Source organism: Lycium barbarum, chromosome 2 (genome assembly GCF_019175385.1).
Source record: "Lycium barbarum isolate Lr01 chromosome 2, ASM1917538v2, whole genome shotgun sequence".
Lineage (NCBI taxonomy): Eukaryota > Viridiplantae > Streptophyta > Magnoliopsida > Solanales > Solanaceae > Lycium > Lycium barbarum.
Window position 1 is genome coordinate 127,689,202 of NC_083338.1, and position 16,913 is coordinate 127,706,114.

Sequence of the window (16,913 nt, forward strand, 5' to 3'; positions counted from 1 at the left end):
TCCCTTAAAACTTTCGGTTTGCTTGTGAAGGGTGTGTTAAAGGCAAGAGTCAAACCAACATTTATCAGTTTCATTTCGTTATGCTCAAAATATAGATAATTTAAAAAGTTGCAAAAACTGTAGACAAAATTCATCTAATTGTGTCTTGATGGACATTCTCCATCAATTGATATATTCAATAATGCATTTTAAAAGTAATGAATGAATGGTCAATCTTCATAGATATATTCAATAACTATGAAGTTAAAGACACCTGTTTATCTTCTTTGTGATTTCGTACATGACTCCTCCACAAACAAAAGAATTACCTGCCATTTCGAATTCATTCTAGAGCTAATAGAGTTAGGTACGGTAAAGAGAGTAAATTATTTTAGAGCTTCTACTATAGGCTAAAATATTAAAAAAAGACTTCAAGAATAATTTTTATACAAAAATGTAAATACACATTCTAATAAAAATAACAAAAAATCTGTTAATTGAAATGAGTACAAATGTCATGCCCTTTCATCTGATCAGTACCAAGGCTTTTGATTTTCTCTATCTTCTAATGATGATGATAAACAAAAATAACTATACATTCAATTAAGTTGGAGGAAAGGAAAAAACCTTTATTTACTACTTAGAGTGTTCCCATTTTTAGTATAATATGCTTTTTCGGGATTTCAAATTACTTTAAGTTGTAGATAATCCTTTAGAATGCTTGATTTACTCGAGAAATCAAACTCAAATACTAGGAGATTATCGAGCACAGAGGACATATTGAGATATTATGCTTTTTTTTACGCTGATATTTCTTTTAATCAAGTGGTTGGATCTATTTTGCAAGATTAAATCATGAGTTGCTCACATTGGGGGCTTTTTCTATGCACTTGATAGCATCTAATTGATCATAAGTAATTTGCCAAACACATCCGGTATCTAGAAATTTGATGTTTGATTGATCTTAAATGATGATGATCACCTGCATCCCTATTTGGGCAATGTATCTATCTGACATGCCCATTTAGCTACGAAATCGTTATATTTGGTGTCCATCTTAAGATAAGGTGTTTCCTTAGGCTGAAAATTTTGCATACATGACTCTGTAATGTGGATGTCATTGCTATGCCACTAGGAATTTACAGTGATAGTAACGTTGTAAAAATGTGACATTAAAACTTAGATTGGTAATGCTGATTATAAGCACATGATTGAAATATTTGATTGTCAGACCATGTAAAAGACGAGGATATAATTAATCTGAAGAGCCCCATTTATTACAAGAGAAAAAGCTGATAATTTGACTTTGGTGGTGTAGACTGTAGATTCACTGCATTTAAGCAAAGTGAATAGTAAACTCACTCCTTTCCTCAGCTCAATTCTGCCTCTTGTCCTCCGAGGTACATAGAAGAAGAACCTGTATCTTCTACGTCTCCGATTGATGACTTCGAAAATACCAAGTCCGAAGGTAGCATTTCCACAAACTTGCCCAACTGATAAGCATGGATGCCACAAATGTCCTGGTCTTTTCTTGATCATTCTTTAAGATGTTCCAGTTTGCTTACTGCATCATCCGCAAGGCTTTGATCCAATCGACTTCAACTCCGAAATCACCAGGCCCGGACTTTGCACCTGGAACTCCACCTTCTGCGTTGACAGATAGAGACATACCAACGATTCGAGCTGGATTCATCTCCATCTTTGCATTTATTATGTTCCCTCTCCACGTAGGTGCATAACGAGTAAGTGGGATCTACACAGCCAATAAAATCAATCTACTTATCATTCTCTTTCCCGCAAATTGAACAAGTATTTTATTTGAACCTTCAGCAATGCGATATAGCTTCCATATCACATGAAGGATGAAAGAAGCGAAGAACTTACTTTTGCGATATACCAGTTTTCTTTTGGCACAAAAACGAATGCTTGCCATGAATTATCTTCATCTTGTCCTGGATGATTGACCCAATTCTCTGTGTATATCTGCAGTTAACTTTGAGTGAGAAAAGATTATTCCCACAGTTCATTCACATACCAATACCAGCAGTTCAATGAAAACACAGACATCTGAAGCAGGCAAGCATCCAAATAAAAACGTGCTCAAACATCTCCAAATAAAGACAAGACGCAGGAACTTACTGTAGAAATATAGCATCTTCCATCCCCTCTAAGTTTAAGAGCTATTGTGTCATATCCATCCAAATCAATGAAACCATCAAACTGCAAGAAAAAAGAATTAGAAGGAGAAGCCACGCTACTAACAGATAAAACAAACCATTTCCTCTATATAGTAATATCGTTTTAAGGGCAGTAAGAAATGACATGTGAATATTATACAAAAGGCATTAAGGCTAAGGCTTTTTGTGAAAATTCACCACTAGTGACTGCTATATGAGAATCACTCTTCTGATAAAGCCAACTAAAGAAATAAGAAAAAGAGAGAAAGCATATATTAGGATGATTAACCAGCATTCACCTTTTTAGACCGCATTCCACAAAAGCCACTGCGAGTCATATTCCATTTTGATCCTTCCATAACATCCAAGGAGAGGTTTCCAGAGAAAACACCTGTCAAAAAAGCACCAGAAATGTGTCCATATTCAATTTGCAAAATGCAAACCTCAAGAAAAGTAACACTAATTATCTTTTAATATATACATTCACAGTTCCACAATAGAAAAGATTGAAGGGGGCAGGTGTGACAGAGCAAAGAGATTACTTAAGCGGAATTTTAGGCTTGGTGGAATTCTCAGAGGTCAATGGCTTTCTCCACATACAACACTGAAGGCCCCAAATAATGCTATTCCAATTTAAGTACTTTTATAGTAGCCACATGGAAGAGATCAATCAATTAATTTTTCTTGATCACAAACAAAGTTGGGTCAGCTATACAAATCATTGGAATTTGACTATTTTTACGCTGCCTGTCAACCTACTACAATGCTGTTCCCAAATCCGGGACTTGCGACCAGCTATGCTCTGCGGGTATAGGTAGAGATAGAAAAGGTCATGGTTTAAATATTTTTCACCAATTAATTCTCTGCACACCCTAGATAATTCAGTCAGAGAATTAAGTCAGTCTGCTTCCAAGGAGATGAATTTGCACATATAAACACTAACACCAAATGCAACAATATCATTCCAACAAACTAAAATTTAAATATTTTCAGTGTCATAGGAGCAATTAAAGCTTAATATTTAAAGTCCACCAAGTGGCGATACAAAATCAACTTATATATGTTTGATGCAGAAACTAACCAAAAGAAAAATTCAGACATGTAGAGAAGCCACTGTGTCTCAATACTTTAATAAAGTCTAAGATAAAGGCTCAAGGCTTTAGCTTACTACGACAATTTTCAAACTGCTTGCAAGCAGTGTATCTATAGTTTCTTACCTGCGAGGAATTTGAGATTGTAAAAGCTCTAATACTTTTTTTTTCTTTTTGTTAAGGATAAGAAGAAAAGCTCAAATACTTGCATCGATATTTTGGCTAAACATCACCTCCATACATAAAAAAAGGTCAGATGCTTGTGGCTAAATAAATCTATGCTAAGATAAAGGTTCAAGGCTTTTAGCTTACTACGACAAACTTCAAATAGCTTGCAAGCAGTGTATCTATAGTTTCTTATCTGCAAGGAATTTGAGATTGTAAAAGCTCTAATATTTTTTTTCTTTTCTTTTTCTTAAGGATAAGAAGAAAAGCTCAAATACTTGCGTCGATATTTTGGCTAAACATCACCTCCATATATAAAATAGGTTAGATGCTCGTGGCTAAATAAATCTATGCTAATCTTTTCATTATTAAATCTAACCAACAGTAGCATTTGTCAACCAAGGAATCATTCCAGCTGTGGGAATCTTCAGACAGTTAAATCACATGTTTGTTTACCTAGGTATGATTTTAGAATATCTTACCTTCCCTTGTTAGACCAAAGGGAACCAAAAACAAAGATTTTTTTGATGGACTCAATTTATTGTGGAATAGAAATCATACAAAGTTCTTTATTGATGGTTTGAGAGCACTATTGCATAAAACTATAAACTTTGATGGGTTGAGAGCACTATCGCATAAAGCTAGCAGCTTTTCGCTCTGACAAATACCACTATAGCCAACGTAATTAACCGTTTGATTTTCCTTTCCAACCAAGTGAGAACTCACTACACTCACTACCTCACAGCGGTACTTTGAAAGCCTAAATGCTCGTCTAAGCCTTGAAGTCAGCTGGATGCTTCACCTTTCAGGAGGCCCTTTAGTAGAGCATCAGCACATCGAAATGAGCGTCATGGGCTTTTCTCAAAGCAATATATCTACAACAAATATAGTTGTCAATTCAATGTATTAATTTAACAAAATGTTAGTACGGAAAAAATTAATCACTGAAAACTTGAAACTGCATCTTTCCATCTACATCAGGAATTTGAAATGCTTTTTGGTTGATATGATTTTTACTTCATCTATATCGCTTGATTATAGTTTTTCCATTCTTCGTCCAAATTATTAATTTTTCTGTTTTAGTTATTTTTCTAGCATTACGTATATTGTTATAATTTTGTTTATTAGTGTCTTTCTTTGCTAAAATCTTCTAATTGCGCTTTGTGCTAAAAGTCCCAGCAGATTTTGGCGCTTTTTTACAAGTTTTTGGCCAAATACATACCTAAAGTACACCCATCCTCAAAATATTCCTGCAAACAAAAACATCCTTAAGGTTTTCCGAAATGAGCAGGTTCATCCTTCTATTATCCATGGTTACAAACTAATGGAGTCCCATAAAATAATGCGCAAGACATGTTATATTTGCCAAAACACCCTGCTTTACAATTCCCTTGCCCAATTAAAAAGGGAAGCCTGGTGCGTGAAGCATCCCCGGTTGATGCAGAGTCCGTGGAAGGGCCGCACCCAAAGAGGTCTTGTAATGTAGGTAGCCTACCCTAATGCAAGTGTCAGTGCTTGATCCCACAGCTCGAATTGGTGATCTATAGGACGCATAGAGACAACTCCCTTGCCCAATCTTGAACTAAAAACAAAAAATTACGGCACACACGGGGATGTTTGAAGTCTGTACTTGTAAAACCATTAGAACCACATAATCATGCTTTCAAGTGACTTATCACTACTGAATTTTAAGATAGAGATGGCAAAGCTGAGGTCTCAAGAGATTGATCTTTCAAATTGTTCTAGAATTTATTGGAACCAATTCATCTTCTTCATTACCAGCAATGTGAACAATTAGAACATGCAGTAAAGTTGTAGCAAAACCAGAAATCTTTTTCATCCTTTCCAGTTTTCACCATTATTAGTCACCAAAACAAAAGTTAGAACATATTCACAAGAAAAAGATTCATAGTTAAACCATAAACACCAACAAATTTCAGAGATTTTGTAACAAGCTTCCACCCCATCCCATCCTAAAAAATTTAACTGATAGTCCAGAAATGCAGAAAGTGCAACAGAACCAGAACTGCAGAAAATTCAGAAACCAGAAATGAACTCCGGAAATACAGAAACTCCAGGGAACCACAAAAATGAGAATCAGAAACTCCAGAAACAAGCTACAGAAACGAGAAATAACACTAAACACAGCTTCATGTCATATAAACAACAGTATTTTCTTCAGTAAGAAGAGCAGACCTCTTAGGTTCTTGTTCACAGTGCGCCATAGTTTTTTAGTCAACAATCGGGAATACCAAAGCAAGCTTAGTGTTTTAGTCAACAATCGGGAATACCAAAGCAAGCGATGCTTTGGCAAATGAGACATCTATGTTTTATGTGTCTTCCACGTGGTACTGTTGGGGTGGGGGGTTGACAGTTTTGTAGTGGTGAATTATGGAAGGATGAACTTGGCGGACATAGTTATCCGGTATCTATGCTGATGGGAGATAGCAGATACCCTGTGGAATTAGTCGATGTGTGCACAAGCTGGTTCGACCGGTTATCAAGAAAGAAAAAATGGAAGGATGAAATCTCTCACTTTGAAACTTTAAGAATGTTTTTAAAAAAACACAGCTCGAATTGGTGATCTATAGGACACATAGAGACAACTTCCTTGCCCAATCTTGAACTAAAAACAAAAAATTATGGCACACACAGGGATGTTTGAAGCCTGTACTTATAAAACCGTTAGAACCACATAATCGTGCTTTCAAGTGACTTATCACTACTGAATTGTAAGATAGTGGTAAGATGAGGTCTCAAGAGATTGATCATTCAAATTGTTCTAGAATTTATTGTATATGATGCCAACCAATTCATCTTTTTCTTGTTCACTATGCGCCATAGTTTTTTTCAGCGATTGGAAATAGCGAAGCAAGCAATGATTTGGCAAATGAGACAACTATGTTTTGGGTGAAGGGGTTGTAGTGGTAATTATGGAAGGGTGAACTTGGTGGACATAGCTATTCGGTGCATGTGCTGATGGGAAATAGCAGGTACCCATGGAATTAGTCGATGTGTGCATGAGCTGGTCCGACCGGTTATCAAGAAAGAAAAATGGAAGGACGAAGTCTCTCACTTTGAAACTTGAAGAATGTTTTTTGCTCACAGGGATACTTCAAGGATGTAATTTAGGTTATGGTTGTACTTTAGGGATGTTTTTGGCCAAAAGCTCCATATTTTCCGATTTTAGCCTTTGACATCTCTATCTTGAAGGTTCTTTTCATAGGAGACACTAACTCTTTTTCAAGGTTATCAGTTAACAAAGTTATTTGAACAGTAAAAATAATTGCTCGTACTGTTTTCAGGGGAAAAAAAATTCTACAGCAAAGAACTATATGGTTTCTAGAGGGCATCTATCTGGCACATGCAGTCAATAATCCAAGATAAAAGTGAGAACTAACCATTAGCAGTTGAGGTTGGAGAATTAGAGCACTTAAGACTTTGTAAGTGATTAAGAACAATTAAAAAGGAAAGCGAAGATCAACAAAAATAACCCAGCACAGAAAAGGAAGAATAAAAAGGAAATAAAGAAGACAGTATGCATGCTAAAAAAAATTTACCAACACTAGTTGACCCATTTCCAGTATCCTTAATCTCCAAAGTTGCTGAGGATAGACCTGAGATATTATCATCAGGATATTTATTAGTCACTAACTTAATCTTTGATTTAACGAACACTTGTACAAAAGAAAAGTAATTCCTCATTCTATAGATGTCTAGCATGATTCTTGGACACTGTAGTCATTGATTAACTTTGTAACTGCTCCATTTCTTGGGCATTCTCCTTAAGTAACATCATTCCGCTGTTAAAAATAACAATTACGAGCACCTCACATAATAGATGCTGATATGAAAAGACAAGTGTATTGAGTAAACCCAAAGAATCCAGGCTTCGTAATTAGATGCTCAAGAAAATAGAACAATTTTCCATTATTTTTATCTTTTTTTTTAATTGGAGTAATCAAATAATAGATTCATCTCAAATGGAAAACAATTTGTTCAGCAAAGCTGAGAGTCCACCTCCACTAAGAACCCTGTGCAACATAAGGCAATGAAATCTATAACTAAAGGAGAATAAGGGTGTGTTTGGTATGAAGGAAATTATTTTCCATGGAAAATGTTTTCCTTGAAAAATGTTTTTTTTGGAAAATAAGTGAGTTTTTTACCTTATTTTCTACTATTTTGTAAGTAAACAAAAAATATTATCCCAAGAGCATTTATATGTAATCTAGCAAAACACTATAGGGGTGGGATGGGGTGGGGAGCGGGGGTGGCAGGGGTGATATGATCCAAGTTGTGGGGGTTGGGAGCATTGGGTGGGTGGGGAGGAGACAATGAACTTGGAATGTATGTTTCCCTACTTCCAATAGGGAAGTCATTTCCCTTATTTTTAAGGAACTTGTTTTCCTAGAGAAAAAGGTTTCCAAAACATTTTGACCAACCAAACATGGGAATTTTGGAAAACACCGTACCAAACACACCCTAAAGCAGGAAAATTAATTCCACTAAAGCAACAGGTTGGAATATACCCAAAAACACTCTTGCTTGGCTGTTACCAAGTACTCGCATTACATGTAAGAGAAGTATGTATGTTTGTGTACCTCCATATTCTGAATCTGAGTATAAATGCCAATTCTTGAGCTCATCCTTTGAACTAAAGTTGAAAATATATCTTTCACTGGGTGGAACTAGGTCTTCAATGTTCCACGTGAGTGCTACAGGTGAAGAAAGTCATTACCAACTGAAAGTTATTATAAATGATAGAAACAAAAGTAATAAAGAAAGAGCACCATTTTACTTGTATGCTGATTCAATGAAGAATATACTGTACATGCTTAGCATAAGACTGGTCAATTACTGGTCAATTTGAGGAAGCCAGATAGGGATTATTGCAAACCCAAAAGAACAACACCCATCATGAACTAATGAAGCAAAAACGGAGGAAAAATAACAGAACATGAAAAGCAAGTTGATTAATCTCTGCGGTTAACCACGTCAAAGGAGTTGTGCAGCTCAAAGAGGTTCTCTATGCTCTTGTTCTTCTTCCATTTACATTAGTTGCATAAATGCTGTAAAAATTCCTGGGGGCTGGGTCAATCATTTCGTTTCTTTAAACCTCATTCAACTCTTTTAATACATACAGGCCTCTCCATTGTACATCAGTACATGTGAAAGGATACCAGAGCAGAGAGATCTCTAAGTTTCTAAAGATGACGGGAATTCTCGCGGATCACCCAGCCATTTTAACAACTTATGTCAACTAATCTGCGAGAAATGGTAAATGAAAAGAAAGGATGACCCATCTTAACTGTCAGACTACCAAGAAAAGACTTATGAAGCAAAAATCCCATATATTTCAAAGTGCTCTGACTAGCTGAAATTAAAACGGCTTCCAAAAAACATTAACTTGTTAAAATAACTGAACAATCAGAATCTGAAAGGCAAACAAGCTGATGGGCCAAAATAAGATGGTGAATGCAATTAATAAAGATGTATCTCAAGTGCAGCACATAAAAGGTTTGCTAGTGGCAGTTCGGTGAATTTGGACGGAGAAGTGGTTAGGAGTTGGTTGGGATTTTATTTGTAACTAAGTGTAGATGTCAATCTTTATTCTTAGTTGCTCTGTTCTGTTGTATAAATACCATTTCACATCAATAAAACTCATTCTTTGGCCGCCAATTTAGATTTCCTTAGCTGAATAGTCAGTTCATAGCTTAGTCATTCCGAAATCTCATTGCTTTTGGTCTTTTTCTGTGAGTTTTTCAATTGCGATTCTGTATTCTTGCATCACAAGCTGGGATGAATATATATTACTCCCCCCGTCCCAATTTAAGAGACGCTCCTTCCTTTTTAGTCAGTTCAAAAAAAAAAATGACACCTTTCTATACTCAGTAACAGTTAAGCTTTAAAATGCCCATTTTACCCACACAAATATCTATTACTCCCCTATGTTCCAATTTATATCGTACACTTTCCTTTTTAGTTTGTCCCAAAAAAGAACAATACATTTCTATATTTAGAAATAATTTAACTTTAAAATTCCCCTCTAACGCTTAATGAAATGATTTACAGCTACACAAATATTTATGTCTTGCACCACAAGTTTCAAAAGTCTTTTTTTTCTTAGACTACGTGCCTAGTCAAACTATATCACATAACTTGGGACGGAGGGAGTATTTATTTTAGACCACAGGTTTCAAGAATCTTCCTTTCTTTCTTAAACTCCCAGTCCAATCAAACACCATCACATAAATTAAGACGTGGGAATATGTATCATGTCAGCTAAGAGGATAAAGAAATGGGTCGAACATCAAATCCTAGGAGCATTTGGTAACAGCAAATAGAAATGAAAAACATTTGCTATAATAGAAAGGAAGCAACATAACAAGTTGGTTATGGGGTGAAATACCTCTTTTGGTAGCATTCAATGATGCTTGCAATAATGAACGAAACCTGGACATATCTAACTCCTGTAAAACATTGAATTGTAAATTCCATCAAATTTCGGCTACTATTAGAAACAGGAAACTGCACAATGAAAAGCAAGGCATGGTTACTGTGAAATTAAAGCCTTAGATTTATACCAATCTAATGAAGGGAAGCCTTGTCTCTCCTTACTTTACTGTACCTCAAAGTTGAATTAGTTGAAAGTAGTATGCAAAGGATCGCTGAATCTTTTCAAGAAGGAGACAGGGTTGTCAATGTGAAAAAAGAGAGGAAATGATCAAAATGGTCCCTAATGTATAGGAGTTGACTATTTTGGTCCTTAATTAAGAAAAAGAGTGTTCACAGTCATTTGAACATCCTTAAGAAATTATTAACTCCTAAAAAAATAATTAAATTTAACTAAATTATTTCTAATTAAATAGATATTAAAATTTGATCACATAACACTTAATAGAAGCAAATCTGAAAAAATAAGGTTAATTTTTTCGTGATTTGATAAATAGACACTCTTTTTTACCCAATAAAAAAAGTCAAGTGGACACTTTTTTGATCCGAAAGGAGTACTATTCAATGTATGCAAGAAAATAGACACTTTTTGTACTCCCTAAGAGGCTTTTTAAAAAAAAAAAAAAAATGTTTTTTTATTACATAGGGGAAGGGAATTACAATGTGAGGATTCGAACCCTCACCAACAAGGTGAAAGTTCAGGTAGCCAACCAACTGAGCTACTAAGTCCCTACTAAGAGGCTGTTTAGATTAGCATATATTAAGTTTTTTTTTTTTTTTTTACTTTTTAAGCTCTTTTCTATTTTTGTGGTTTTTTAGAAAGATAAAAATGTTTTTAAGCATTTATTTTTAGGTAAAAAAGTATAAAAATAAGCTAAAAGTTGAATACTCCAACTTATAACTTTTAGCTTTAGCTCATCGGTTACTTTCCAAACCACCCTATAATGGTTTCCCTCAAAATTGGGCCAGCTTACCCCTAAGATAAAATGGACAATTTGCACGATTGGCCTTATTCGGGGGTGGTCTTTAATTTTTGTCCCTCACATTGGTGGTCTTTAATTTTTGCACTTCGCTAGAACCCTTTGGTTTCGGGTTCGAACCCCCGTTCAGTCAAAAATTACAACAAAAACTCGCAAGGTAGAGTTCAGATTCGCAAGGCAGAATTTTATTTTTTGTCCCTCAGATTGATGGTCTTTAATTTTTGTCCTTCGCTAGAACTCTTTCGTTTCGGGTTCGAACCCCCCGCTCAGTTAAAAATTTTAAAACTTTTACTTCAGGTAAAGGTTTGCAAACTCTACCCTAAGGTAAAGGTTTGCATTAAGGCAATATTTTTTTTTTTTACTCAGTTGAAATTTTGCAAAACTTTGTCTTAAAGCCTAACTTTCGCTCGAATAGGCCTAACTTTGCTACAAAACTTTGCCTTGCGAAATTGTCATTTCTTTTTACTGAGCCGGGATTCGAACCCCAAACCTCATGATATTAAGCGAAGGACAAAAATTAAAGACCACCAATTTGAGGGGCAAAAATTAAAGACCAGTGCATTTGAATGGCAATCCGCACAAAAATAATAATCACTATTATGGGTCATTTGCATGATTGTCCTTCAAAGGCACTGGTCTTTAATTTTTGTCCCTCAAATTGTTGGTCTTTAATTTTTTCCCTCCGCTTAATATCCCGAGGTCGTGGGTTCAAATTCCGGCTCAATAAAAAAAATGAATTTCGCAAGGCAGAGTTTCATAGTAAAATTAGGCCTATTCGGGCAAAAGTTAGGTTTTAAGGTAGAATTTTGCAAAATTTCAACTGAATAACTAAAAAAAAAAAAAATCCTTAATGTAAACCTTTTGCTTCAGGTATAAGACAAAATTCTACCTAATCAGGGAGAGTTTGCAGTCAAACTCTGCCTTGCGAATCCAAACTCTATCTTGCGAATATTTTTTTAAAATTTTTGACTAAACGGGAGTTCGAACCAAGAATCAAGAGATTTTTAGCGAAGGCTAAAAATTAAATAACACCAATTTAAGGAACCAAAATTAAAGACCAGTGCCTTTGAAGGACATTCCGCACAAAAAACATGAGATAAAATTACATGGGCTCACTACTATAAGTAGGCCAAACGCTAATGATAGACTATTTGGATAAGGAGTTCAGAAGGGACAAAGCTTAGCCTTTTAGAAACATTGTTTAGCACAGATTGGCCTTCAAAGAAGCTGGTCTTTAATTTTTGTTCTTCGCTTAAAAAAGTGATCGAAAATATTCTGAGGTTTTGATTTCAAATCCCCGTTCATTTTGAAAAAAAAAATATTGCAAGACAAAGCTTCGCGAAAATCCTGCCTTGTAACCAGAATTTGTCCTAAGGCAAAAGTGTATCTTGCAAAATTTTGCAAGACAATTTTTTTTTTTTTTACTCTGCTAGAATTTACAAAAGTTAGGCCTTCTAATTTTGCTACGAAATTTTACCTTGTGAATATTTTTTTTTTGACTGAGCAGAGATTCGAACCCGGAACCTCGGAATATTTGACGAAGGACCAAAATTAAACACCAGCAATTTGAGAGACAGAAATTAAAGACCATCCCCCAAATAAGGCCAATCGTGCAAATTGGCCTTTTAGAAATTGATTAATTGAGATCTATAGTACGGAGCTAGTGTAAAATGGAGAGGGAACTCGGGAAGTACTGGACTTGGGCTTCTTCAGAATAAGAATTAGTGTGGGCTAAGGCTAATGATAGGCTATTTTGCAAAGGAGTTCATAAGGTACAAAAGCTTAATCTTTTAGAAAAATTCACGGGATTACTACATGGCCTAACTAACATCAGTAAATATTTATATTTAGGGAAAAGGACATTGTGTGTCCACTCAGCCAAACTAATCCCATATTTAACCACAGTTTGGGCTTAATTCCACTAGGTGTCCGTTCGACCCAAAATAATGTCAAAAAATGGCCGGTCGGCAAAAAATAATGCTAAGGCTGGCCGGCCCAATAGCCCAGACGCTTAAAAGAATTATATATACACTGTATATACAAGAATTATATATTTTATATATATATATATATATATATACTGGAATTAATCATACATTTATTTTACATAAATTATACGTTAATTATACATTTATTACACACATATTATGCAATAATGATATGATATTTTTTTTTACATATACAATAGTGATACATATTATATACCACAATGATACGGTTTCTATTATACATTTTTTATACGTATGGTACACTTTCTACACAAGACTAATACAGTTTATATACACATGCTGGAATATATATACACTTTATATACAAAAAATGATACATATTATATACAAAAATGATACAATTTTCTATTTTATACAGGGCAGTTGCACTGTGCTGATACACATTATATACACAAATGATACATATTATATACAAAAATGATAATACCTTAGTGATTCATATTTTATACAGTTTCTATACATTACAAATAGGTACTGATAAATATTTTATACACAAATGACATATATTATATATAAAAATCGCCTCAAACATTTTTGTGTTTGGGTTTTTATTTAAAAATTGTCTTATTTAAGTTTTGGCTAATGGATGAGATTAGTTTAGTGGGTATAATTTGGGTTTAGAAGAATTATGGCAAGCGGGTGGAATTAGTTTCACCCCACCGGCCAATTATGTCCTTTTCCCTTATATTTAGTAGCTATAGTTTAGATAAATTACATCCTATAGCTAAGAGTAATATGTTAAATACAATTAATAGCTACATATATATTTAAAGTAGAATACCTTATTATTATTTATAATTTTTTTTGAAGGCTTCTGCTCTCAGTACAGCCGCCGCAGCTCCGGCGAATGAGCTCCGGCCACTGCTCCCTCATCGTCACCACTGCTTCATGCGAAAGGCAGACGAAACTTTTGTGTATACAGAATCAGAGCTTAAAGTATTGTAATATCATGATTTCATCTATAAGATGACTACTTATAAACTAGATAATAAAATAAATGAACGGCGAAGTATAAACTCCATCATTAGCCAAAATTGTACGGATATTTCTTGTACTTGGGGAATCGTTGATTAATTCATGTTGTTGTTGGTTGTGGTTCGTGTTGTTGTGGTTCGCCGGAGAAATAAGCTCCGGCGATGGCTGTTGCTGTTGTTGTGGCGGAGAAGATTCGGAGTCTTTGTATTCATTTTGACGGTGGTGTTGTTGTTGTTGGCCGTGGTTGTTGTTCGCCGTCTCTCTCTCTCTTCTCCCTCACAGACGGCGACGACAACGGCTTACAACTCCGCCGCCCGTAGCGGTCAGATCCGGACGAAAACAGTCAGTTCTGGCCGAAAATGGCTTTCTATTTTTGAATACAATCCGGTGTTGATGAAGACGATGGTGACAGCGGTCAGATCTGGACGGAAACAACCAGATCTGGCCAGAATCTGACCGGAATTTTATTTCTTGTATTCAGTTTTGAGTGTATTCGTTAATTTTAATTCTCGTATACAAATGAATACAGTGAATTTTGAAGTGTATACAAATGAATAGAGTGAAATTTATTTCATGTATTAAGTTTTTGAGTGTATTCGTTAATTTTTTTAGTGCAAAATTCTATGTTTTGGGGTGTATTTTGAAGGATATTTTTTTTGTATACAGCCGGTTTTAAATATAATTAAGTGAATATAGTGTAAAAATAGCTATAAATGAATGAAATTGAGTTGAATATATTTGACTTGAATACAACTTAGTTGAATACATCTGACTTGAATACAGCGAAATCTGACTGAACCGAATTTTGAATACAATCCGATTTCTGAATACAATTAACTGTAGCAAACTACTGTAGCGCACACTGTAGCTACGAAATGTAATTAGCTAAAATGTAGCTATGCCCAATTTAAAACCCCTAAATGTTAGTCATTTATCTAAAATTTCCAAAATTCATTTATTGATTAATCGAAAAACTGGATCCATGAAACCAACAACCGAATCAAAAGTTTAAAAAATTAACCATGAATAGATTGAATAAACCGAAAAACCGAAACATTTTAGCTACTAAATGTCATTTAATCTTCGGCCTGAGTATCACGCGTCATTAACACCTTCGTACAGAGCTCTAGCCACGTGGATGACCACAAAAGTGATCGTTGTCTATAAAAAAAAATTACATCAGTGTAACCCTTATAAAAGTCTTTTTGATGTAACAGATGCTCACTATTCAAATGTTTATCAACGCTTTTTTCTTTTTTTCCTTCATAATGATATTCATTCACACAAACGAATAGTCGTTACAAACTGCTAATATGTCCTTTTCCAAAATAGAAACAACAAAATTAAGTAGGTGGAGCAAGACAACTCCATTAGCCTCTCTAAACTCTGTGTTGCAATCGCAGGAATTCTACTCAACAGACATCTGCAATCATCAATTAAATTATAATACGTACATATAACTGTTTACCCCGAATTTGGGATGATCAATTGAATTTATGAGTGAGGTATAGAATATGTGGTTGTGCCTTAATCTATTTGATAGAGGAAAGAAATGTATGAATATGGTATGAAGGAGCAACTGATAATTAATGGTTTTCTATAGATTTTGTATCTAGTAATATATAAATATTGTTTGATCAAGCAGATTTAAAAGATGAACACGATGATCTGGGCCAAAATCAGTTATAGAGAGAGAGATTTATATGTATTTTCTAGTACAAGATGTTCTTGATATGAGGAAGCCAACCCCTCAAAAGTAGGGCAATGAGCCCTATTTATAGTATTGCCCCATGGGCTTCATACAACATGAGAAACTAAAAAATAAAGAAAAAAACTCTGAAATGGATTAGGTGGGGTTAGGTTGGCCGTACGGTCTGACACCCGTACGATTGGCAGTTGAGCATGACAGGACGTTATCGACGCGTGGCAATCGCGTAACGGATCTCCCGGTCCAACGACCACGATCAACTTGGCTATGGGAAAATCGGACCAAACAATGTTCTTCCCTTTCCTCGGTTCAAGCACTCCTCCGATCAAGAAAGTAAATCTCCATACTCGTGTTGATCTCTTTCTTCCCTCGGTCACCGGTCTAACACATATTCGATTTTTACCGTATACAGATAGTCCCCACACTTTCCGGACCGAAGTTTTATCGGAGTAACGGGAAGTGGATGAATCAAGAAACCGGTGACTCCATTTATCCGCTGTTATCTTTCCATTTTGGCGGGAACCGTTGCGTCACGTCCCTCTGCCATCGGCCACGTGTCTCACCCCGGACGGTCCGCTCTGACAACCCCCGCAACGCACGTCGCTTCAAGTCATTCCTCATTAATGATGGGACACGTGGCACTCCTCGATTGGCCGGGAACTGTAACCGTCTCCACCCCATGTCTATATAACGTCTTCCAACGCTCCATTTTTCCATTTTACGATCCCCTTAATCTCATCTTCAATCCTTCATTTCTTACAGCTTTAGTTCTTCATTTCTTCTCCTCACTTACCATCTTCCAATTCACGTCTCTCGTTGATTTGTTGCTTGTAGTACGTAAAAAGGAACGATTCTGCCAACTTCTCAACTTTAACCATTTTTGTTGAGTAGGCTGCTGCTTCTCCCTCTCGTTTTCTGCCATTTTTGAATTCTCTGTCTGTTCTCTTACTTCACTTTTTTAACTTCTCTTTCGAATTTTGCCAAATCTTTCTTCGTAATCTCCAAATGTCTGCTAACACCGAAACCACTCCCCACGATATTCCCTCGGTTTCGTCTCAAGGAACCGAGCCAACTTCTCCACCTAAGGCAAAAAGCACCTTTGAGCCCACTGCCTCGGTCATTATACCAGCCGAACCTAACTTCAACAATGATTTTGAGGTCGAAAAACCTTCTCCGGTATCCGATAGAGGGTTTGATGTGAGACGATATCCCTTGTCCATTACCGAGGGAAAACTCGACTTAGTCCGGGCTGATTGCGGGTGGGACACCCGTTCAGCTCAAGTTTTTGACCCCAGGCCAAGCGAATCGGTCACTGACCATCGGGAAGGTTTCTTATACGTTTATACTTACCCTTTCACTCTCAAGCTCGACCCCCC

General features: G+C 35.8%; 1 protein-coding gene across 3 annotated transcripts; it reads right to left on the minus strand.

Moving 5' to 3' along the window:
- Positions 1-1,176: 1,176 nt before the first annotated feature.
- On the minus strand, positions 1,177-10,150 carry LOC132627152 (probable complex I intermediate-associated protein 30). Of its 3 annotated transcripts, none has more exons than XM_060342312.1 (8): positions 9,997-10,148; positions 9,822-9,882; positions 8,014-8,127; positions 6,973-7,029; positions 2,456-2,547; positions 2,119-2,199; positions 1,864-1,962; positions 1,177-1,732 (listed from the first exon to the last, which is right to left on the minus strand). In XM_060342312.1, exons 2-8 carry the CDS (start codon positions 9,871-9,873, stop codon positions 1,541-1,543), a joined length of 687 nt encoding a protein of 228 aa, XP_060198295.1. In that variant the 5' UTR covers positions 9,874-9,882; positions 9,997-10,148; the 3' UTR covers positions 1,177-1,540. The 3 variants fall into 3 exon arrangements, 2 of the variants coding, with proteins under 2 accessions (XP_060198295.1, XP_060198296.1); XM_060342313.1 differs by having other exon boundaries at positions 10,041-10,129; XR_009577795.1 differs by having other exon boundaries at positions 1,625-1,732; positions 1,864-1,972; positions 9,997-10,150.
- Between the last annotated feature and the right edge of the window lie 6,763 nt (positions 10,151-16,913).